Genomic DNA, 25,382 nt, shown 5'->3' with positions numbered 1-25,382 from the left:
GGACCTCCCACATCTGACACCGACCACAGAAAACTGGCCTCACACACATACTACCTCCTTTTGCAATCAACAACTCAACAATTCAATTTATGATTGAGGTGGACAAGAATAGTTGCCTTCCGTTCCTAGACATTCTAGCATGATGGAAATCAGACAGCAACCTCAGATGTGGCACCTACCAGGAACTCACTCAAATGGACTTACACCTGAACAATAATGGCCACCATCATGCCTCCCAACAAAGAGCAGTTCTTTCTACTTTGATCAACCATGCGAAAACTATTTGGGACCCGGAGAGTCAACATGAGGAAATAAGATGATTATGCATGACACTCCTACAGAATGGCTACAAGGTGAAGGAACTCAATTGGGCTCTTAAAAGGGCTCACAGAAAAACCAGGAAAGCTAACAATGAGGAGAAACCTGTTGCTACTGCTTGTCTTCCTTATATGTCATTGGTTCTGGAAGGATTGCCAGGATCCTGAAGAAATACCAGATTAATACCATCTACAAGCCCATAAGGAAGTTCAAATCACAGCTTATGTGGTTCAAAGATGTCTTGGGACTCAGGACAGTTGGTATTTACAGGATTCCCTGTAAATGTTCAGCAGCCGTATATTGGCCAGACAGGACACATGGAGGAAACCCACATCAATGAGCACAGGAGGGGTATCAATTTGGGTTACCTGGAGAAATCGGCAATAGCAGAACATTGAATTTGCAATGGCATAGGATTGACTTCGACGGCACAAGCTACTGTGCTGCACCAATGGCTTTTGGGACTGCCTGGTGAAGGAAGCCACATTGAAATAAGACTAGAGGAAAAGAATTTTAACAAAGACAAAGGTCTAGCTGTAAGTAAAAACTGGAATTCAATTATAAACAAGGTGGGACAGCAGTAAACTGATTGGATGAGGACTAACTAATCAGGAGGGACAGACGTTGGGGGTATAAATATCTCTCAACTAGACGTGCTCAGGCATCATCCCTGAAGAAGATGGCAGAGTTTGTCATCCAAACCTTGGTTAAAATCCATATCTGTACCTGGCTGGAAGCCTGAGAAGAGGTTATTCATCATATACACCAAGAAAGCACGAGATCCTTTCTCAAGCAACAATTTAATTCAGCTGAATCAGATTAGAGAAATAAGCAATCAGTTGTCTCAATAACTGCAATTAAAATCAATAGTTTATCATAACAAAAAACACAAAAAAGACTATAAATTAATAAAAGCACATTAATCTTTGGACACAATAAGATTTGAATATTTATGCAGACTTACAGTGTAAACTGAAGATCTTTTAAGAAAATTTAAGGAATCTCTGGTAACTGGCACTCGTTCTTATGTCACCGCACTGCTCAAATTTCTTACTCATAAAACAGCTGTCACCTAAAACAATCAAATATAAAAAAAAACAATTTAGGTTTTAATGGCTAATGTCTCAGTAAGAATCCTTCTGAACATACTAAAGTTCATTAAACTCTGCACACATGACGACCAATTAACAGATACTGGAAAAGTGTGCAGCTATTGACTCCTATTTGTTCAAATGAAGCAGACATCTAAATCAGTCTTGAAAATGGCACAGAATGGAATATGGAGCAGATGGAATGCAAAAAAAAAAGTCAAATGAATAGAGAAATTGTTGGAATATATTGGCAAATTAGGCAATATCTGTGAAAAGTGAAACCCTATTTGCTTACCTGGCTGAATAACCTTCACCTGTTAACTTGTTGGTGACACATTAACTTTCTTTCCAGTGATACTGCCTTACCTATGTAAGAATTGTTAGCATTTGTTTTAATTTCAAGTTCCTAATATCTGCAATTTTTGATTTTCAAAGAGAATGTAAAATCTTACTCATCTCCTAAATTATATACAAGGGACAGAGTTATGACCACAACTTAATCAGGTACAAACAGCAAACCCTTGCAGGTAAAGGAGATGGTGGATTGTGTTGGGTAGTTTTCCCACCACAGTGTCAATCCCTTAGCAGAATATCTCAGCAATAGAACTGTCAAACAAGCAGCAAGATCTTGCTGTCTAGTGACAAGAAGATAATTCCCTGTGAGATTGCGGAGGCTGTACCAGAAATGGGTCTGTCACCCATATGACTTTTAAGAGGATGGTTTGGGAAGAGATGCTGTAGAATTTATCAACTGTCCCAAATAGCTGCATGACACAGGACTCTATACCCTAGGCTACTCCCAGGAATACCCACTAAGACAAATGTCAGAATGATTGCCTAAAACTCATGTCTTTCCCATGCAAGGTGTAATCCATTAGCAAATGTTGCAAAACTGTCAGCTCCAGGAGCAAGTCTAGATCTGTGACTAAGTACTGAAAGATGCACTGAAATTAGATGTTCCCACTGTAAAATCTCAACAGAAGAAATCCACAGTTTAATGGTCTCCCAACACTTTATACTAAGTGATAGAAAGTTATGCTAAAACCTCAGTCTATTTGCTCAAGGCTTGCATGCATGTAACTGATGTTATACTATTAATAATTGCAATTAACTTAAAAGACTGTTGACTTAAGAGGTTCTATATTAAATGAATATTACTTTTTTAATGTAAACTCTACCCTTAATTTAGTTTTTAAAAAGGTAGCTTGGAAAAATGTGATACTGACCTGTCCTCAGGAAGCGCAGCAGCCCCTACAATCCATTTTAAGGAAATTCTAGTATTTAAACACAAGCCTGGTTTCCTTGCACTTGTAAATGCCCCGAAGTAGGAAATGAAAAAGGACAAATCCTCGTGGTAACTGCTCTTAAAAGGACTGCTGGTGGAGAATGAATCTTTAGTGCAAGCTAATCTAATAGTCTTTTTCAAATATCCCACTACTGTCCAACTTCATCTCCTACATACCTCCATTTATCCGAGGATAATGATTCTCCCAATCAAATCTACCTCTCACTCACTCACCTTCTCATTTCACTTGCATTCTTAAACATCTCGTACACTCCAGCAATATCCCACCTACCTTGTATCCACTTGCAAGCTGCTTTTTCATCCTGGCATCAGCTGAAAACATTTTAACTAAATATATAGGAAACCTATTTAATTTCCCAGACTTCTGTTCTCTTTTTACCCAGATTATCGATTGGGTTCCTGTTGGCCTTAGTTTCCATTTCTCCAGCCCCCACACCCCAATTCAACAGATCATCTTACAGTTCTTCCCTTTTCCGTTACAACGTTTCAATTCCTTTTGATGGTGAACATAATGTTCAGCATTTAAATTAGTAACCAATGTTTTGTGGCAAATAGACATTATGTTAAAGCACAAAGACACACAAGGAAATAAAAAAAGTTAGGAATAAATCCTGAAGATTGGGAACATTTAAGAATTCAAAAGATGATGACGCATTGATAAAGGATAAGAGAATAAAATACGAGAGTAAACTAGCATGGAGCATAAGGAGTGTAAAGATATATATGTAGATTTGTAAAAAAAAAACTGGTGATTGAGCTGAATCAATATGGATTTATCAAATGCAAATCATTTTTGACTGATGTATTGAAATACATTTTAGATGTATCTCATTGGCCAGATGATAGGGGAGACTAGAGGAGGAGCTGAGTTTGGAGTTTTCAAAGTCTTTTGCTAATTTTTCACACAGAAAGTTGCAAAGTTACACAATAGATAGATAGATAGATAGATAGATACTTTATGGAATTGAGTTAGGGAGGACACAGGGTTTTGGCCTGAAACATCGACTGTACTTTCTCCATAGATGCTGCTTGGGCTGCTGAGTTCCTCCAGCATTTTGTGTGTGCTGTTCAAAGTTCATTTATTTTATTTAGTGATACAGCACAGAGTAGGTCCTTCACACTGCACAGCTCAGCAACACCAAAAACCCTGATTTAACCATAACTTAATCATGGGACAATCTACAATGACCAATTAACCTACCAAGTAGGTCTTGGACTGTGGGAGGAAACTGGAACATCTGAAGAAAACCCATGCATTCCACAGGGAGGACGTACAGACTCCTTAAAGATGATGTCGGAATTGAACTCCAAATTCTGACAAGCCAAAATGTAACTGTAACAACATCACATTAACTACTACACTACCATAAATAGAAGTTAATGTGATTTATTTCTGGGCTACTTCATTTCTTTGGGGGGGGGGGGGGGAGGAGGGAGATAACATCCAATAGTCCAGAAAATCTGCTAGTCTGGAATTACCAGAGTCTCAATCATGCTGGATTTAGCAAGTCAGACCTCCAGGAACAATTGTTCATTCTTCTTGGCATTTGGCAGTCCAAGTTAAGGTGCATTACTACCAACAACTGGACTGTTGAAACAAAATATTATTGCAAGTGCCTCAAATATTTCATTTGTACTCACAACTCTATACCTATCCCTTTTTGTATAAAACTGACAACACTACCCCCTTTACCAAATAACCTATCACACCTAAAATCCTGCAAGGAAAAACTCAAATATGGTAACAACCAAGTTTCCTGAGTACATAAAACATCTGGATGATTTGACACATCATCTATAAACTTCTTAAAGTCTTGCCCATTAGAAATTAGGTTTCTTGCATTCCATTGTTATATTCTAAATCCCATAATTTACCCTCACAATTTGTCTGGGATACAGAGACCCCACCCATCAGAGTTTAATTTACAACTTCCTACATAACACCAGTTATACCAAGATACTTTTCTGCAGCTTTTAATTTTCTCAGTATGACTAGATGTCTGAGCAGTACGATTCACCACATTTGTTATAAACATCACAAACTTCATTTTATTCACAAGTATTTTTACCATGAGAACAGCGATACCTACATATATCCACTGACTTCACAGTCAGGTCTCTAACCGATAATAGTTTATCAACATTCTAATAAACATTTTTCGAGGCTTCTGTACAAGACATACCCTACTGTACTTTAATCTGTTGAACTGTAGCTCCTTCTGAAACACTTCACTTCCTCTATATGTTGCACTATGTCCCCCTCCACAAATACAACAATTTAACTTTACACCTCCTCCACTCTACATACTTATGTCCCCGCCACACTTAACACACCTTAGTTTCCCACGACATACTGTTGCAATATGCCCAAATCTCTGACAAATTTAAAACATCTAAGCAGATGGAATATAAGCACCTACATTATGACTAACATACCATAAACTAACTTTATCAGCCAGCTTCCCCTCATCAAAAAAATCAATACAGATAAACTATCCACCTTTTCCCCATTTCTAAATACTAGCAATCTCTTTACCTCCTTAAACCTTCTTACCTAATAAATTAGATTTAACCTGCTTCATTGAAATCTCCACCCGAACACTCGTTATGACACCCCCAATACCTCAATTTTCATTAGGTAACGTAGATACTATCTTTTTGCCAAGCGAAGTCCTCAAACGTAATGCCTTCTCACACTGTTTTATTGTCCTTACAAACAATTAACACTTTCTCTCCTCTCAAAGTTCGAGCATGATTTATATTCCCTATAGCAGATTTCAACTCTCTCATTAATGTTCGGATTGATGGAAGAGGGTTGTACCTGGTCAAATTTAAACAATATATTAAAGTTTTCTCTTTTAAAAAAAAGTCGCCCTACCTCTCCAGCACTAGAAATCACTCCAATATTATGTTTCATTTCCATTTTACAGATCTAGATTCAACTTAATTTCCACCTCCTCCCGCCAACCCCAATCTCCGTTTCCGGTTCCTCTTCCAGATCCTTCTCATTACCTGAACCTACACTACTGTACTTCCCAACATCCCCCCAACAGTCCCAGTCTAGCGTCCAATCTTCACGTTAGCAGAAAAACCCCTCTGACAAGAAAAGCAAAAATCGTTGAAACCACCACTTCCCCTAGCTAGCTTCCCAACTCGCCCGAGGATCTGTGCCTCCCTTCCAGTGTCAACCTGAACCCACATTCCTGAACCGAGTTGGAGCCTCCAACTCTGTCCGTCCTTCCCCTGCAGGCCACACAATTGTTCATTGACATTTCCCAACTTTTTTAAAGCAGCATTATCCTTACTTGTGCCAGTCACTCCGTTAGTCTAGCAGGGAAACAAAAAGTTCCAAGATAAGTGGAATGGGGATTTGAGATCACAATCAGATCAGCCACCATCTCAGAAAATGGCAGAGAAAACCCAAGTGACCAAATCCTGTTCGTATGTTTGCATCTTCCATTTTGCTCACCTTCTTCCACCAGGCCATCAGACTGATCAACTCACACTGATTTGAGTGTACTCTATATTACGTAACTGTCCCATTTATTATACATTATTATAAATTACTATAATGCACATTTAAACAGTGACGTAACACTTCTCACACTTTTTACTCCTAGTGTATGTGAAGGATGTAAGAAATAAAGCCAATTCATTCAATTAATTCATTCCTTTGTTGTATTTTTAAACTTATTTATATTTTTCCTATTTTGCTAAGAGTTCACCTGCTGAAATATGAACTGTTATCTCTTTCCACTGATGCTGCATGACCTGGTAAACATTTACAGCATTTACAGCTTATTAACAAAGGTCATCTTGATCAAGAGTAATTGCTTGACAGGGTTCACTGGGAAACTTCGATGTGAGTTTTCATGGAAGGGCTATCAGATATTTTCCCCACAGGTTAGCTCTGTATACTTGAATAGACAACATACAATAGGTGCAGGAGTAGGCCCTTCGGCCCTTCGAGCCAGCACCACCATTCAATGTGATCATGGCTGATCATCCGCAATCAGTACCCCGTTCCTGCCTTCTCCCCATATCCCTTGATTCCGCTATCTTTAAGAGCTCTACTTATCTATTTCACCTAGTATGCTGGAGCCTTGAAGCCAATTCTAGTTACTCGCCTCTATGCTGTAACAGGTCAGAATTGCTTACATGGCTGAATATTGTAGTTGAGAATGAACATCTCTGCACAAAGCCATCTTGAGGGCTGCCGGGTTTGCATATTCATCATTTGACAAGTCTTCAAACTTCCAATATTTGCTGCGCTGTATTTTCCTACGTCGATCGGCGGCATAATGGGGCTCAGTTACACAGGTTTCATTTAGTAAGGAACTGAAACTTATCTCAAACTGATTTCTCTTAGCGGGAGTGCCACGGTTCAGAACGCCACCCTTCTCATCATCCTCTCAGCTCTCTTACCTGAGCCATGGGCCTCCTTCACCAGCAGCTAGACAATGTCATTGTGCCCACGGGCGGCAGGCCGTCTGTCTAATCGCTCCGGCGGTAATAGCCTCTGAGCGCAGTTAAAGATCGTCCAACACACCCGAAATCGCCTGAATGGATCGATTCGCACCGCTTTCAAACAACAGTGATTCGCACCCTTCCGTGAGGCTCATGATAACAATCACGGCTTCCGTCGCGGCTGCGAGCCACGCATGCGCCAGGCCTGCTGTCTCCTCACCCGTCAAGCACGCGCACGCGGAGCGTGTCTTGTTTTCTTCCGTTCGCGTCACGCGCACGCCGCCAGCGGGGAGAGCGCGCATGCGTGAATTTGGTTGCGGAACTTGTTGAGGGAAAGAAGAGTGGAGAAGGAACGGGATAGGGATTCGGGCGAAGGGTGAAGGTGGAGGTAATTGTTGGCAGGTAGTGACTGCCGTACGCTCAGCTCGAGCGGCTTAACGATATGCAGAGCGTTATTAACACTGTTAAAGGCACTGCACTTGGCGTGGCAGAGTTCTTGACGCCTGTACTTAAGGTGAGTTATCTATGAAGGCCCGTGGTTACTTTGTACCAGTGACAGCACTGACCCTCCCCTGACCGTGGTAAGTAACGGGCTCACTGAGGATTTACTCATTGTCAACAATAAAGAAACGGGCAGTTAAAAGGTAACCCCAATTCATTCGTGATAATTATGGTAACTCCAATGTATAAGTGAGCTAGGCAATGTCTGACCAACAGACACTCGGTGAATGACAGGAACTTACAGAATGCGTCTCGACTTCTTTTGACTTGCAAAATGTGAATAGCCTGGCGTTGAATGTTCAAGAAGCTGACATTCGTGATTATTTTTTGGTAAACATTTTTAGTTTGTGGCTTTCAAGTATAATTTGAAAGAAAAGTTATGGGGTGCTTAGTTGGAAATTTTTTTTTAAATGAAGATTTGTTTTCATGCATTTCTTGAGCTGACAGTCCTGCTACAAAAGACCTAGATTGTTTTGGGAGGCTCCTGGTAGATGGAAGAGTAATTGAATTCTAGTTGCAGGCCCAATATTACTACAACAGTGACAGTACAAGAGCTTTTGTCATTTTTTCTGGGCTGTAGTTTAAAGAATGATATACACTGCAAATTAAGACATTTTAAGCCACTCGTGTCTGTGCTGACTCTCTGACAGTGATACCAGTTGGACACTCTTCCTTTTTTCGCCATTTTACAACATTTTCTTTTAACCAATAGTTTTGTGAAAATTCTTAATCATCTGATATTTTTATTTTACTGGTACCTACCTGTAAATTGTTGTTCTTGTAAATTATATATAGTACTTAAAGTGCAGGACAAAGAATTTTAAAATTTCCATAATTTTCACTATAATTTATGAACTGGTATGAAATATGTATTCTGTAAGCATCAAGACATGTCATAAACATGTGGCCTATAAAATGTTTGATTTTTGTGCAATTCATGTAATTTTATGTGATGACACCTCTAATTAAAAGTTATTTGAAAATTCTTAATTGAAGGATGTGCTAGTTACTGTTACATTTGGAGAAAAATATTTATTTTGCTCTACAATAACAAACATTTAAAATATTTCCCGTGTCTTTTTGGGGGGAGGGAGAGGAGGGGCATGAGGAAAATGTACAGATCCTATCTGGAGAATTTCAAAGAAATGAAGACTTGAATTTGTATAGTTTCTTTCAAGGACCTAAACAATCCAAAACACTTGACAGCTAATGTAGTACTCCTGTAATGTAATGAACACAATGTCAAACTACATCCATGTGATGTAGGTGCTCCTATAGTATGATCTGATGATGGACTGGAGATATAAAGGAGAGAGAAATAGAAGTGGTGGTTTTCCTGTGCATCTGCCTTACAGTACTGAAGGACATCTGACCCCTTGTGTGAGGTCCAACTCTCTAGCAGGTGAATTCATTAGTTCCACCTCCCATGCATGTCGCCTCTGTTGCCAGGCAATTGGAATTTTCTTCTATAAAATGTTAATTTAAAGTGCCACATAGTTTCAGGCCATGTTAAAAGTTTCTTACTCAGACTAATGGTTGGTCCATGCAACTGTAAAATAAATAAACAAAATAATACGGGGGATGTTGACTTAATCCCTAATCCTTCCATCTGTAGGAACTTTCCCGTCAGTCCATTCTCACCATATCCCTCCTGAAAACTTACATCATGGAAATGGACCTTCACCCCAAGTGGTCCATGCCAATGGAGGTGCCCAGCTAAGCACATGCCATTGTCTGTATTCGCTGATATCCTTTTAACACTTTCCTATTGCTGTATCGGTTTGAGTGTCTTTGTTAATATATCTCAAACACTTCCTCTAGTTCATTCCATGTACTGACCCCTTGGGTTTCTATTAAATCTCTCTCTCTCACTTTAGACCTATGTCCTCTAATTCATGAATTCTCTGACCCTGGAGAAAAAGATTGTGTGCATTCACCCCCCTCTATGCCTGTCATGAGATTCTACACCTCTTAGGTCACCCCTCATTCTCCAACACACCAATGAATAAAATCCTGTAGCCTCTTCAACTTCTACAACTGTCCCAACAGTCTTGACAGTATCCTCAAATCTTTTCTGTATGCTTTCTGTTAGCAAGATGACCAAAACTGGACATACTATTCCAATGCAGCCCCATGGACATCTTGTTCAAGTGCGACATGACATTTCAACTTCTAGGCTCTGTCCTGATGGTGAAGGCCAACTTGCCAAATACCTTTTTCACTACTTGTGACAACACCTTCAGGTAACTATATACTTGTACTCTTAAGTCTCTCTGTTCTACAACACTCCCCATGGCCCTGCCATTCCCAAAATGTAATGCCTCGCTTAACTGAATTAAGCTCCATTTGCTGTTCCTTACCTGACTTACCTAGCTGAACAAGATCTCATTGTAATTCTTGAAAACCATAATCATTTAATATATTTTTATATGATCAGCTGTCTTTTCTCCCAAAACTAGTTCCAATCTTTCCAATATGTCCATGTAATGTTTGTCCCTTATCCCAGGAATTATTCTCACACATCTCATCTGACAACCAGAATTGAATACAATATTCCAGCTGTAGCAGGGCCAATATCTTACATGGTACAGAACATCTTCCCTGGCTTTATACTCAAAGCTCAGAATCTTGGTAGAGATTTTTTTGGGAAGTGCTGCCAGTTACCTTGGTGACCAACTACAGCAGCTATTGTGCACCAGTGGTGTGTAAGTGGTGGATGTAATGCAGTCACACAAGATGTTGAGCTTCTTCAGTTGGAGCTACACAGCAGCAACTGTCTTTTGTTTGAGGAATGTCTCCAGTGTTTTCCATTTAATTCCCACTGACTTCAATTTTATCACGATGTAGCATTTGGTCAAGTACTTGAAATGAAGTGTTATTCATCTTGTTATTCATCTCTGGAATTCGGCTCTCTGCTCCATGTTTGGACCAATGTTATGAGTTCTGAAGCTGACTGGTCTTGACAAACTTAGACTAGGTATTCATGAGTAAATTATTGGTGAGTAATTGCCAGTTGTCAAAGCAGCACTGTCAAAAATGGCTTTCATCATTTTGAGATGATTGAGGACAGATTAGGTAGTAATTGAATTTGTCTTTTTGTGAGCAGAATATAGCAGGGCAATGAGCAGATTTTGGTGTTTTAACTCTACAGCAACAGTTTGCTTAGAAGCACAGCTTGATCTGTAACTTGTCTTCCAACATTACAGCTTAGATATTGTTTTGTCCTGTACAGTAGTTGATGGCCTAAGCAATTTCCTACAGTTACGTGGAGTGAATGAATTGAATTGGCTAGCAACTGTGTTCTGTGAGAGAACCAAAATTGATTTATTTGGTACTTCTGTCTGAAGGTGGCTGCTAAAGCTACTGCATTTGTGTGTTGGCCTTGCTGTCAATGAGGATGGCAATATATTTGGAGGCACCTCCTCTTTTTGCCTCTGCATTCATAGTTAGCTGTGGTAGATGAGAGAATTTGCACCCAGTCCATTGGATGTGATCTTGCTTGGCTCACACTCATATTTCTCTTAAGCTCTATTCAAAGCTCCTAAGCCTAAGAAGATTGTTTGGGGTGGAAAAATTTAGAAGATCTGGATGAAATTGTGAAACATTTTCTGAAATTCTTAGGTTGTTTCCAGCTTTCTGTTATTCACAGTATTTTGTAAGTGTCAAAATTTCTATAAGAAGCACATGGTGCTGGGGAGGGCCAGGATCAGTGCTGTAATTTTTAGATGAATAATCTTGTTGTCATCATGAGTTGCATTGCTTTTTAATCTGTACAGATAGTTGCCAATCACAGAAATCAGCTCTCACCATCAAAGCTGTGCAGTTATTTGGGTTTTATGCATTTTTCAAAATGTATTTCTAATCTTGGCCTCTTATTGGCAAATATAGTCGTTTCCAGTTAATAGGGACACATCGGGATATTTTGGCTCAATTAAGCAGCTACCCCAAATAAGCTGAAGTTTCATGGAAATAGTTAAAAAGGTATTTTTTTAAAAAAGAGAGAAACTGCCATTTAACTGAGTAACAATTATGCACTTAAATGAAGTACAGAATAAATTGGAACACTACCAATGCTACTACAGTACTATAAAACTGTATTAGTTCCAAATACTTATTAATAGAGGAATTCATCCAGTGTATGCTGTCATGTATGGGGTGTTCAGGAAGGGGTAGCTCTAGAGAAGGAGCTTGCCTTATCCATTCTCAGGCAGTTCACTCACCTTTGGCCCCACTAGACACTCAGCTCTCAACTGTGGCCCCAAGTAGCTGCTTGCATGCGGCAGTGGCCACAGCCCTGTACACTGCTTCGACAGGCAGGCTAAACCAGATGAGGGTAGCCAGCAGGCCAGTGAAATATGGACATACTTGTCCAAACATGTGAAGTCAGATGGTGAATGAGATCAACAGTGGGATCCAACGGCCAAAAAGGTGGTTCTGCGATGCTTCAGAGAGAGAGCAAAGGGCATAACAAGACACAGAATTCCTAGTTATTCACTGCAGCCAAGGAGGACCCCAGTTTCTGATGACTGCTTGTACCACTGGACCCAGACTTCTGAGAGAGTGGAACTTTCCCAATGCAATTGCTTTTCCACTTCCTAAAAACTCACTTGCACAGGTTTCACTATCGTCATCGGATATGACAAGCAACCAACATGCTACTGTGTTCTTTTGATTGACTGTAAATTAACAAAATCAGCGTAGACACCTGGTGCAGATAATGGAATGTCTTCAGACAATGCTTTTGATTATATCCTCCAAATCTTTCTCATGATCACATTCAAGATGATTGTCAATACCTTCACATTCTTTGTCATTCCTAACTTGCTGAAGTGGTGGTTTCATTTTCACTCCCAGCAGTTCCTGGCATCTCCAAGTCTGAATGTTTGAGCAAAACAATTTAAAACTGTCTTACTGCTTATTTCTCATCAGCTATCAGTGACAAAGATCACTGCTTTTTGAACACAACCACATGCAACTGATGCTGTTTTAAAATTGTTCGCTTTAAATGCAACGCAGTGACTAAAGGTCGCACAAGTTCATGTGACTGCTAGTTGGAAGCTGTTCAGCAACAATCTCCTGTCACAATTAATCATTGCAGTGTCCCAAATAAATGGAGAAAATGCTGGCTATTTTTTTCATTCGTTTTTTTTCTTTAAGAGTTGTCCTAAATAGTGGCTGTCCTGATTAACCAATGGACCAATTAACTGGAATCCACTATTTTCCTATTTCCAGATATATTCCTTTGTGGCTTCATGCTTTTATGGATTTTATTCTTCCTGTTCCTGCCACTCTATTTTTCATGAGTGCTGTGGAATTAGTGATATGATTCCTCAATGGCAGCTGCTGGGAATAAGTTTGAGGTAAAGTGAAAGTAAGCATGGGTCATGTAATAAAGTGCAAAAGAACAATGCACCATCTTATTTTCTGTGAAATCCGACAGAAGCACAGAGCCAGAAGGTGATATTATATTCTGTGGATTAATTTTTTGTAGTATGGAACAATCTGAGTTTCAGGAAATAAGCCTGTTTTATCAGAGAAGTAAGAAATACTTTTTAGAAAAAAATAAAAATTTTTGTTGAATTTTCAAATGATTACAGAAGGAAAGAAAATTATCAACCCCTCCCCCCCCTAACATATCCCTGTAAAAAGAGGAAAAAAAGAGGAAAAAAAAGAAAGAAAGAAAGGATGCCTGGATATCGGAAGATCCCCACATGTTCCATGGAGTTCATAATAGCTTCAGTATATATATTTATTTCTTTCCCCAAGTAACCAACAATTTTACCTTTGGAGCACCTATATATTTAATCCTATCTTTTGTAAATGGGGCACCAAATTTTCAGAAATATTTTGTATTTATCTCTTAAATTATAAGTAATTTTTTCAAATGCAATGCAGCTAAAAGCTTATATCTATTTTCATTTTCTTAATGTATGTTAAAATTCTTTTTCTTTTCACCGGTCCATTAAGCCCTTTAACATTAAAACTTTTAAAATTCAGTAAATTAGTCATTATTTTTAACAGGGTTACTCCAGTCTATAGTAATACCTAACTTTTCAACTTTCGTAGTACCTTGGGGAAACTTTTCAAAATTCTTCGTGTTGCTATGTGTCTCCCCCCCAATTGTCCAGGCAAAGAAAGAAAGATTAAAGAAAAATAGATTATAAAGAAAAAAAATAACAAAATACCCCCCTACTAATGTTGTGAATAAAGAAAAAAACACAACATTACCCCCCTCCGTTGTGCGGGTCATGGCAATCACCATGATTACACACGTGAATCCCGTAGCAATTGATCCTAAGTTCCCCTAGCTCCCCCGTAAGATAAAAAAGTATATATAAGAGAAGAAAAAATAATATCACTACTCTCAATTAATATATCTCAAGTTTTTACCTTTCTCCCCCTTTATCATATAATTAAGAATATATTTAAATATTCTTCTGTCCTTAAACATCCATCAACTCCATTCACTGTCCCTGTCTTCATCTTTAATCCGTTTCACTTTTAAATCTTTGGCTGTGGTTAGTGAATATTTGGGAGTTCTTGTGCAAATTCTTCCGCATCCCGATAATCAGTAAAAGATCTTTTTCCGTCATCCAAAAAAATTATCAGGGTTGCCGGGTGGCGCAATGTAAATTTATAACCCTTTTCCCATAAAACTTTTTTCGCTTTCTCTTCAAAAGGTCATAACTTATATCAGGATAGAAAAGAACTGTTTTCCCTTCTATCATCAGTGGCCCGTTTCTCTTTCTGGCATGTTGGGCAGCCGCCTTCAGGATCTTTTCTTTATCCTGATATCTTAAGCATTTTATGAAGATTGATCGTGGGTTTTGATCAACTTGAGGTCTTGATCTTAAGGCTCTGTGAACCCTTTCAATTTCAATTAACTGGGTTCCTTCTTCCATTTCCAAAATTTCCGGAATCCATTTTTGAAAAAAATTTATTGGATCCTCTCCCTCTATACCTTCTTTAAGTCCAACAATCTTAATATTATTTTGTCTGTTAAAATTTTCAAGTACATCCACTTTTTCCAACAACCGTTTTCTTTCTGATGTCCAGGCAGAAATATTATCTTCCATTTTATTCACTCTATCAATGGTGTCTCCCTTTATTTCTTTCAAGTTTTTAATTTTCTTGTCTATTTTGTCCTTTCTTTTCATCATTTTATCAAACATAATCTTCATATTTTAATATCTTTTTTATTACTTTTAATGCTTTTAATTCATGCATTATTTGCACCAAAGATTTTTTTGTGTCTCCAATATCACGTCCAACCTCTTCCTGTTGTTTTTCTTTGTCTCTTCATCTTCGTCTGATTTATCTAGAGAATCTGATTCCGCCTCATTCACTTTCACTTTCAGTTCCGATCATAGCTGGGATTTGTAATTTGGGTTGCTCGTGTTTGCACATGCCCCTTCTTTCACGCATGAGCAATTCCTGTTGCCCTTTTTTTTGGGAAACGGTTGATGTTGCCGCAGTTTCCTGTTTTGTATCGCCGGAGGTAAAATGCACTTGAGCCCGAGGCTCTTTCATGGCTGCCGGCCTTGATTCTTTTATGACTTGTGTTGTCTTCAAGTAGTAGTTTTCTTCTGCTTCTGTTTAGGAGACATATCTTAAGACAATCCTGAGTAGTTTATAAGTAATTTTTAAAAAGTATTTACTAACTTTTCTTCACGTAAACATTATTTTACTGGTTTTTATGGGAGAGCTGGATTTCCACATCTCGATCCTACGTCATCACATGACGTAGTACATCACAAGTAAGAAATACTTGTGGCTAAAAATGGCCTGTGCTTTTTAATTTGTTGCCTGTTTGTCTTTAAACTTTGTGATAGGCTTTTCAATTTGAAATGTATTTTTGATGCATGAAGCCATTGTGATTGGACAATCTGAACATCAAATTGATCAATTTGAGGCAACCTAATCACCTATTTACTTACTTTTACTCTGCTCAAATAGAGAAAATAGTTCATTTAGATTGTATTGTAATTATGCTGTCTGCTTTTTTCAGTCTCACTGTGTTTATCAGTCTTTGACAATTCATGCTTTATATAGTGCCTTTGTGTTGTTACGTTCTAGGAGAGATTCCACAGAGTAACTTGGTACTGTTCTGCATGCCTCTAATTTAACTAATCTGGATCGCCCTAGAGCATGTTGCCTTCTGCAGACTAGTAAGTTGCTTCTACTGCATTGCCACCAGTAGCAGCAATAGCACTTTTCCACCCCAGTCTATTTCCTAGTAAGTACTGAAGCCTTGTACTGCAAATAATGCCAGAATAAGAGAGTCAGTCGTAGAATCATAGAGCACGGAGACATGCCATCTGGTCCGCCTTTTCCATGCTATCCAATGAGCTCCAATCTATATTAACCCCATCTCTCAGCACCTGATCCATAATTTTCTCAGCCTAAACAATTCAAGTGCTTGTTCTGACATGGCCTAAATGCTGTCAATCACCCAGCTTCAATCGCACTCTCATGCAGTGCATTCCAGATATTTGCCACTCTGGATGAAGAAGTTCCTCCTTACTGTCCCCTCCACATCTCTTCACTCTTAATCGAGATCTGTCTAGTTTTATTTACTCTTGAAAAGGATATTGTGGAGGAATGTTTTCCTCCTCTATACCCCTCTTAATTTTATCTATCTCATTTTGTATACTACTTAACTTTGCTGTAGGGAGAACAGACCTAGCTTCACCAATCTCTCCACACAGTTGAAGTGGTCCGTGACAGGCAACATCATGGTGAATTTCCTTTGCACCTTCTCCAGTGATATAACATCCTTCTAGTAACATGGTGATGAGAAGTGCATGCAAGGCTCATACTGAGGCCTGAGCAAAGTTTTACAAAGTTGCATAACCTGCATACTGTACTTTGTATTGAATAACCTGTCTAATGAAAACCAGTTTTATACTTTCCTAACTACATTATCTACCTGTATTGCTACCTTCAAGGATTTATAGACTTGTACTCAAAGGTCCCTCTGTTAATGCTTCCTAGGGCCCTACCATTCATGGTGTAAACCCTAATCTCACTGGTATTCCCAGTTGCATCTCTTCACACTTGTCTGTATTAATCGTTTTCGCAAGCCTTTTCACTAACATGTTAATTGCACTCTGCAGACTAAGGCTACGTCCACACTTCACCAGATAAATCCATAACCGAAGCTTTTCTCTTTGTTTTTACCCTCTGTCCACACTAAAATGGCGTTTTCGTCCCCCGAAACCGAAGCTTTTCAGAAATGCTTTCCAGGGTGTGTAATTTTGAAAATGCCACTTGGGCAGATCAGTCTGGACGGGATAACTGGAGAAATCTGAAAATGCTGTCAGACGGCAGCACGCCATTTCAGTGTTTTCTTGAATGCAACCTAACAATTTCAGAGCAGACGACAACGAGACTGAAGCCAGAAGAGTTAGAAATATACTCACCAAATACTTTGACCCATAACTTATTGAATTTACTGAACTTACTGAATAACTAAGTATATTCACTTTGCCCTGTTTTCTGTCCTTACTCGTATGAAGGTGGTTTGCCTATTTATGCAAGTACTTCTCTGACAATAGATGTGTAACAGCCTAATGTAACATTGTATGGAAATAGAAGATAATACTGATGCAGACATGCTTACACATTTAACAAGGTGCTTTATTAATGCAACAGAGTTAGTCATACTGTCCATGAACTCCCTGTCGGTTGCCTCCATATGCTTCAGTATTTGATTTTTTTTACTTTTAAGTCCTCCTGCGTGAGAGACAACAGCTGTCCGTCATTTAAGTTTTTCTAGTCTGTAACTGATCAAACATGCACCGTCTTTCACAGCAAGATTTGACACCAAACATGTCACTTGTTTTTGGTAGATGTGTTCTGCACATGCACAGTAGGAGGAGATTTGCCAAAATATTCGTTTCAATGTGGACAGAGATATTTTTAAAAATGCGTAGTGTGGACACCTATTGTTATTACACAAAACCGGCATTTTCAAAGTCATCCAGTCTAGTGTGGATGTAGCCATAGCTACCTCATCCATAAACGTATCTACATCAAAGTCATTCATATACAGTGCCTATAAAAAGTATTCACACCCTCCCCCTGAAATTTTCATGTTTTATTGCTTTACAACAATCACTGGATTTAATTTGGCTTTTTTTTTTGACACTCAACAACAGAAAAAGACACATGTCAAACTGAAAACAGATATCTACAAAATGATCTAAATTAATTACAAATATACAATCAATTATCTTATATTTTATAAGTATTCACACCCCCCCCCCTTTAAAATGACGCACCAGATCATCACTGGTGCAACCAATTGGTTTTAGAAGTCACATAATTAGTTAAAGTGTCCTGGCTGTAAATGAACCTGTAGAGGTGAATTTACAGGGTGTCAAAGTGTTTCAATTGATTTAGTAAAATAAATGAATCTATATCTGGAAGGTCCAACTGGTGAGTCAGTATCCTGACAAAAACTACACCATGAAAACAAAAGAACACTCCAAGCAACTCTGTGAAAAGGTTATTGAAAAGCACAAGTTAGGGTACAAGAAAATTTCTATGTCACTGAATATCCCTTTAAGTACAGTTATAATCATCAAGAAATGGAAAGCATATGGCACAGCTGTAAATCTGCCTAGAGTAGGTTGTCCTCAAAAACTGAGTGACTGTGCTAGAAGGGGCTAGTGACGGAGGCCAAAAGCTTATGATAACTCTGGAGGAATTACAAGCTTCAGTGGCTGAGATGGGAGAGACTGCATACAACAACTGTTGCCTGGGTGCTTCACAGCTTTATGGGGAAAGTGGCAAAGAGAAAGCCATTGTTGTGGGGAAAAAAACTCGTGAAATCTCAGCTAGAGTTTGCCAGGAGGCATGTGGGAGACTCCGACATCAGCTGGAAGAAGGTTCTATAGTCTGATGAAACCAAAATTAAGCTTTTTGGCTATCAGAATGAATGCTATGTTTGGAGTAAGCCAAACACGGCACATCATCAAAAACATATCATCCCCACCATGAGGCATGGTGGTGGTTGCATTATGCTGTGGGGATGCTTCACTGCAACAGGCCTTGGAAGGCTTGTGAATGTAGAGGGTAAAATGAATGCAGCAAAATGCAGGGAAGTCCTGGAGGAAATCCTGATGCAATCTGCAAGAGAACTGTGGCTTGGGAGAAGATTTGTTTTCTAGCAAGGCAATGACCCAAGCATAAAGCCAAAGCTACAGAGGAATGGTTTAAAAACAACAAAGTTAATGTCCTGGGGTGGCCAAGTCAGAGTCCAGACCTCAATCCAATTGAAAATGCGTGGCTGGCCTTGTAAAGGGCTGTTCAGTCGTGATCCCCATGCAATCTGACAGAGCTTGAGCAGTTTTGTAAAGAAGAATGGGGGAAAACTCGCAGTGTCCAGATGTGCAAAACATATTCACATAGACTCCGAGCCATAATTGTTGCCAAAGGTGCATCTTCTAAATGCTGACCAGAAGAGGTGAATACTTATGCAAGCAATCATTATATGTTTTATATTTAGATCACCTTGTAGAGATTGGTTTTCACTTTGACATAAAAGTGTCTTTATCTGTTAATCAGTGTCAAAATAGCCAAATTAAATCCACTGTGATTCAACGTTGTAAGACAATAAAACTCAAAAACTTCCAAGAGGGGGTTAATACTTTTTATATGCACTGTATATTATGTGAGAATATGGGTTCCAGAACTTATCCCTCTGGGACTTCACTAGACACTGGCACTCAATCACAAAATCAGACCCTCTACCATCTTCCTCTTTCTCTATTTCTAAGCCAGTTTGGGGTCAAGTGTGCCAAATTTGCTTTAAATTCCCATTGGCCCTGACATTTTGATCCACTATACCATGTGGAACCTTACCAAAGTCCACGAAAATTACATTTACTGCCCGGTTGTCATCAATACTTCATCTCTTTAATGAATTCAATCAAAGCATGCAATTAGTTGCTGCCTTTCCAAATCTTTGTTAAACCTCTTCCCTCAGAAATTTCTCCAATATCATCTTTACTGAAAAATTATTTACCACCTTAAACTCTTCTCCTTGTCATCTTTTACCCCAAAATATTGCAAACGTAAGCATTCCTATATTCTGGCTTAGCTACGATGGCTGAAAATAGGTCAATAGATATCAGATCACTGGAATATCAGACAAGTTGCCTACCCTCACAATAGGAAGGTGCATGTACTCTACCATTTAAAAAAAAATAAACTGTGATTATATTAAGACTTATCTCAAGGTTGCATTCAGATTTCCTAAGGACTCATCTGCTGCTCTGTCAGATCAAAAGTTAGTAGCTTTCTGCCTGTAGAAAACTAAACATGGTAAAATATTCAAGTTCAAGGTTAGTCTTTTCTGACTCTGGCTCACAGGATTGTACATGAAAGTACTCCACCCTTGTTTATTCATCAGTTGAACTGTAATTTTAGGATCATGGAATGACTTGCTTACTGAACAACATGACATCCTTGTATAAGCTGTAATGTTTCAGCAATTTCTGTCACTTGTTTCAATATCAACTCAGATTTCTTTCAAAAAGGATCTCATTCTAACTACAAGTTTGTCAATTGAAAGTTATTTGCGGTGGTGAGCTTGTGTTTTCTTGTAACCTTTACAAATTCTTAATACAGTTCTGATGTGAGATTAAAATATTTCAAGATTGTGGGTTAGTGGAATGCAGTAATTATTAATTTAGGTTAATTATTTGTCTTAGCTTTTTCTCTTTTCATATTTACATTTCATACATCACTTTTTTCTGTATTATACTAAGCTGGTTCTTTCTTCACACATTAAGTTAACCAGAGGTGTCATAATGGTTTCAAGTTGTTGTTCAACACCATCATTCCTACAGTTCTGATCAAAAAGCTTCCAAACCTGGACCTCTGTACCTCCTGGTGTAACTCCATGCTCAACTATCATACCAGAAGAAAATAACATCTTCACCTTGCTGATAATCAACACTGATGCACCTTAAGGATGTGTGCTTAGCCCACTGCTCTATTCTCTCTACACCCATCACGGTGTGACAAGACACTGCTCAAATTCCATCTATAAATTTGCTGATGACACAACTATTGTTGGCAGAATTTCAGATGGTGATGAGAAGGTGTAGAGGAATGAAATAGGCCAGCTGGTTGAGTGGTATTACAGCAACAACTATGCACTGAATATCAGACCAAAGAATTGATTTTGCACTGTTTATTTAATTTTTATTATGTATACTTGCTATAATTTACAATGTACTGCTACTGCAGACTAACAAATTTCATGACATATACTGGTGGTATTATACCCGATTCTGACATCTATAATGTATCATTGCAGAGATTAATTGTGGACCAGATTTGATGGGTTGAATGGCCTAATTCTGCTCCTGTGTCTTATGATCATTGTATTCATGATTTCATAACATGGTCTGAAGGTTAACGTTCAAGTACAGCAAGCAATCAAGAAGACAGAACCGTATTTATCTTTATTGCAAGATGATCTGTGTAAAGGAGCAGAGACATCTTTCTCCACTTAAAGACTGCATCTGGAATATTGTGTATTGTGAAGAAGGATTAGAGAGGAGCAAAAATTTATCAGATTAATTCCTGGGGTGGTAATTTGTGGAGTGGTAGGTTAAACTAAACAGGCCTACACTGTCTAGAACTTAGAAGAGTGAAATGTATTCAAATAAAGACAATTCTTTGGAGGCTTGTCAGTTTTTTCTTTAGAGTTGATATTTCCGTTGGCCGGGGTGTTCGGAACCAGAGGTTGCAGTCGTAGTGACAATTAGCTATTAAGCATTCTGATTTTTTCCATCCAGGAGATAATGAACCTTTGCTCAAGAGGACAGTGACAGCACAGCTGCTAATTATATTTAAGACGATAGTCAATAGATTTTTGAACATCAAGGAAGTAGGATATCATTCTTTAACCACTGAATGTAATTTTGTTTATTCTGTTACTCAATAGTTTGAGGCAATGGAGCTTATCGGAGAATGGCTTAATTAATGAAAAGATCTTTCTTTCCTGTATTGTTAATGTATTCTCACTCCTTTACTTTCAATGTAGGAGTCAAAATTTAAGGAAACTGGAGTAATTACCCCTGAGGAGGTGAGTTTTTTTGGATACAAATCACGGATTTGACTTGAAGGATGAATTTTGGATAGTTGTGAAAATAATGAACAGAGATTGGAATCAAGAAACATTAGACAGGAATTTGTTTTTTGATACAAATGCACATCATAAATCTTATCTTTGGTATCCAAATAGTTTAATATTGGAATGGATATTAAGTTTATCCATGGAAGGTAGGCATGGAGTAGTCCTTTATTTAGCTATGTCTTTAGCTGTCTAAGTCAATTTCACATATTCTATAATCTAACATTGTATTTAAAATCTTTTGATGAAGTTTTAATGTAAATTATACATATTATAGAGGAAAATAGCATTTTTTTTAAAAGCAAGTTTTTTTTTGCAAAAGCAGGAGTTCAGCTCTAAGGGATTAACAATTAGCAATGTCAGTCTAGAAAAAATTATTCAAAGGAAATTGTTGTGCCATGTTACAAAGGTACTACTTAAGGGTAAAATGGATAACCACTTGAATAAGAAAGGAACAGAGAGTACAAGGAAAATTAGTTGATGAAAGTTGGAAGGTCACTCATTTGGAACGAAATAGCATCATGGATTACTTAGGTAGAGTAGTCTGTTTCTCTGCAGCAGACTTTTAGCTCCCTTTTAAAACAAGCAGAATAATATATTACTGGATGTTTGGGTAATTGCCAAAATATCATCATCCCCATTTTTATTTGGTTTTGAATGCATCATGTTAATAGGATGCTTCACGCTGCTGCTTGATTTGATTATAGTTGATCTTTAATGATTCCCATTTCATTTTAATAATATTACATCCATTAAATTAACACAAAATACATAATCTTATTGCTAGAGCTAAGTTAAACTTATAATTATGTAATCTGATTCAAATTCTGAATAATTTTGTATCATTCTTGAAAGAATCTGTTCTTGGATTGCTAAAACAGCTGTTGCATGTCATGTTGCATCAGATTGTGTCCCTCGTACAAGAATTCTTAAGAGCCAATATCAAATATAAACTAGCATTACAGAGGTTTACAATCAAAAATGAACTCTAAAACAGGATATGTGGAAGACATAATTTCTCTCAGTTTAGTCCCGCTCATAACACGTTTATTAGCCGCAATCATAGAAAGCATATACCTTTGGAAAATAAGCAGCAGCATGACCTGCACGTGGTATGCAAGGCAATGGCTGCAGGGAAAAGGTAGATAGCTTCTGCATTTGCTCGAGTGATGTGCAATATCTAATTACTGTGGTAACATGCCAGGAGAGGGGTCAGTGTACTGAGAATCCAGGGGATCTAGCAGCTGAAGAGTCTAGCAGGAGATGGTTGTGTGTCTGGGGGGAAAAATTTGGGAGACGGATGATACAGGAAATCACATGGGTCAGTTCAATCCTTAGTGTGATTTCACCCTGATATTGCAAACACACACAAATGAATTTTGCTGAATTAGGGTCTTAAACAGATCTTGGCAGTCTAGTTTTTAGGAGGTGGGCTGCTTAGTGAACATTTTGTTTCTGACACTTAGATGCATTTGCAGAGAAATGTTTAATTAAATTTAGTACATAGCTCAGACTGATACAAGGAACATTTTACGTGTTTATTGTTGATATTTTTGTATGTTAACATTTGTTATAGAAACATAGATTTGTATGCTCATACATCATTCAAAGATGGTTCTGTATGTGACTAGCAGACAGCTTTTGTCAATATGTTAGTGCATGCTTTCTATTAAACTGATAAACTATGCTAAATTTAAGTATCTACAGACCTATAATTATCTAAAATTACAAATTTCAGTTGGCTATAATACCTTTAAACATGTTCACAGAATTTGCAGAACTAACAAATTCAAGCACAACTTATTCTGGTCAGGGCAAACAAAATATTATTTTCACAAATGCTGCATGATTTGACTAACGTCATTTTCTGTTCCTTATTTGTAACTTAGTATGTATCTTTTTTCTTTTTTTGCAGTTTGTGGTGGCAGGAGATCATCTGGTCCATCACTGTCCCACTTGGCAATGGTAAGTGAATAATGGATTGAGAAAAGTTGCATTAATAATTAAAAGTTGAAATCTAGATCTATTATGTAGAATTATTTTAGATATCAATAGTATTACAGTACACAAGCAGGCCTGCAGTTTCATGCCAATGTTTATACTCTAAATAAGCCTTCTCCCACTGCCCTCTTAACTAATCCATCAATCCTTTCTCTTACTGCATTTTCATCAACTCCTTAATTCAGTTGTGTTAACCTCATCAATCGTTCCTTGGTAATGTTCATGGTTTTAATAACTTCAAATAGGAAAATCTCCTCTGAATTTATTGTTAGAGGTAATTAATTTGAGGAAAAGGGAAACAAGCCTGTTTGGTCTTTTCGAATAGATAGTTTTAGCATTCAGTTGAGTTATCATTCAAGGAAATCTTTTAGTGTACCCTCTCCAATGCTCCTGTTGCTGTATTATTTTATATTATGTACTAACATGTTATGATTTTTATGCCAATATTTATAGGTTTCTTGTTATGTAAGATAATTGTATCTTATTTTGCTTTTACTCCTGAATATAGAATGGCTTCTCATATTCTCTTTCTGCTGGATTACCGACTCACTAAATTGTCCACATCCCTTCGCAGACTCCTTGTGTCCTCCTCAGTTAACTTCATTGCCAAGCTTTGTATTATCAGCAAAGCTGGATACTGATTCCTGATAGCATTAATATAGATTCTACATAGCTTATGACCAGCAGTAATTTCTGTGGAACCTCCTCAGTAAAAGCTTACTAATCTGTAAATAACTCATTTATAACCTTCAACCAATGGTTTTATGTACTTCAACAATTCATTACCATATTCTCCCAGATATGATGGTTCTTTTATACAGGCAGTACCTGGGTTACAAACGAGTTCTGTTCCTGAGTCTGTCTTTAAGTCGGATTTGTACGCGTTGGAATAGGTACATCTGGTATTATTTAGCGTCAGTTAGTCAAATGTTTGTCTTGGTATATAGTATATATTTTACCTTTCTATGCATATAAAACACATAAGAAGCGTACAGTATTTATTTCAATAATTAAACCACTGCGTTGCTTAGTAATAATTGTAGCTTTCATCCGGGCAGGGCCTTTCACATACTCCATTATTCTCACATTATCCTTTAAAATTGTTCTGATCGGTGACTGACTGCAGCCTAATGCTTTTCCAATGACTGAATGCATCTCACCTCTTCCCGATTGCTTTATTATTTCCACCTTACAGTATTTTCAACCGTGATCATTTTCCGTCAATGGAACAGGTACAGAACAGTACGTACTGTACTGTACACCAAGGGCGACGTGACCTGAGCTGCCCCGGGTCCTAAAATCTACCGTACTGCGACAGGTTAAATGGGACAAGTGGGGGCGGTGCTGACCCAAATATGTACACTAAAACATCTTAAGCATAATAATACAGTACTGTACATAATACTGTAATAATAAAAGCAACTACATACGGTTGCATCGATGTCTTACATACCGGAAGGGGCATTCGTGAGGTAACATTATGATGGGCCTGGTGCTGGAGAGTCAGGTTTTAATTCTGCTGCTGGAGAAGGCAGGTTTACTACTG

At 38.1% G+C, this 25,382-nt stretch overlaps 2 protein-coding genes across 3 annotated transcripts in view; one reads left to right on the top strand and one right to left on the bottom strand.

Moving 5' to 3' along the window:
- The window catches only part of slc35a5 (solute carrier family 35 member A5), a 58,844-nt gene extending 51,449 nt beyond the window's left edge, over positions 1-7,395 (bottom strand). For both annotated transcript variants that reach the window (XM_073045503.1, XM_073045504.1), the window contains exons 1-2: positions 7,141-7,395; positions 1,283-1,390 (exon numbers count right to left, since the gene is read on the bottom strand). The gene's annotated coding sequence lies outside the window, so the exon portion shown is untranslated. The remainder of the gene's footprint in view (positions 1-1,282; positions 1,391-7,140) is intronic.
- An 80-nt stretch (positions 7,396-7,475) lies between these two features.
- The window catches only part of atg3 (autophagy related 3), a 45,640-nt gene continuing 27,733 nt past the window's right edge, over positions 7,476-25,382 (top strand). The window contains exons 1-3 of the mRNA XM_073045502.1: positions 7,476-7,696; positions 21,746-21,787; positions 23,751-23,800. Coding sequence (XP_072901603.1) covers positions 7,625-7,696; positions 21,746-21,787; positions 23,751-23,800 — 164 coding nt within the window. The 5' untranslated portion in view covers positions 7,476-7,624. The remainder of the gene's footprint in view (positions 7,697-21,745; positions 21,788-23,750; positions 23,801-25,382) is intronic.

This window comes from Hemitrygon akajei, chromosome 5 (assembly GCF_048418815.1).
Source record: "Hemitrygon akajei chromosome 5, sHemAka1.3, whole genome shotgun sequence".
In the NCBI taxonomy this organism is placed as follows: domain Eukaryota; kingdom Metazoa; phylum Chordata; class Chondrichthyes; order Myliobatiformes; family Dasyatidae; genus Hemitrygon; species Hemitrygon akajei.
This window is presented reverse-complemented; position numbering and strand designations above follow the sequence as displayed.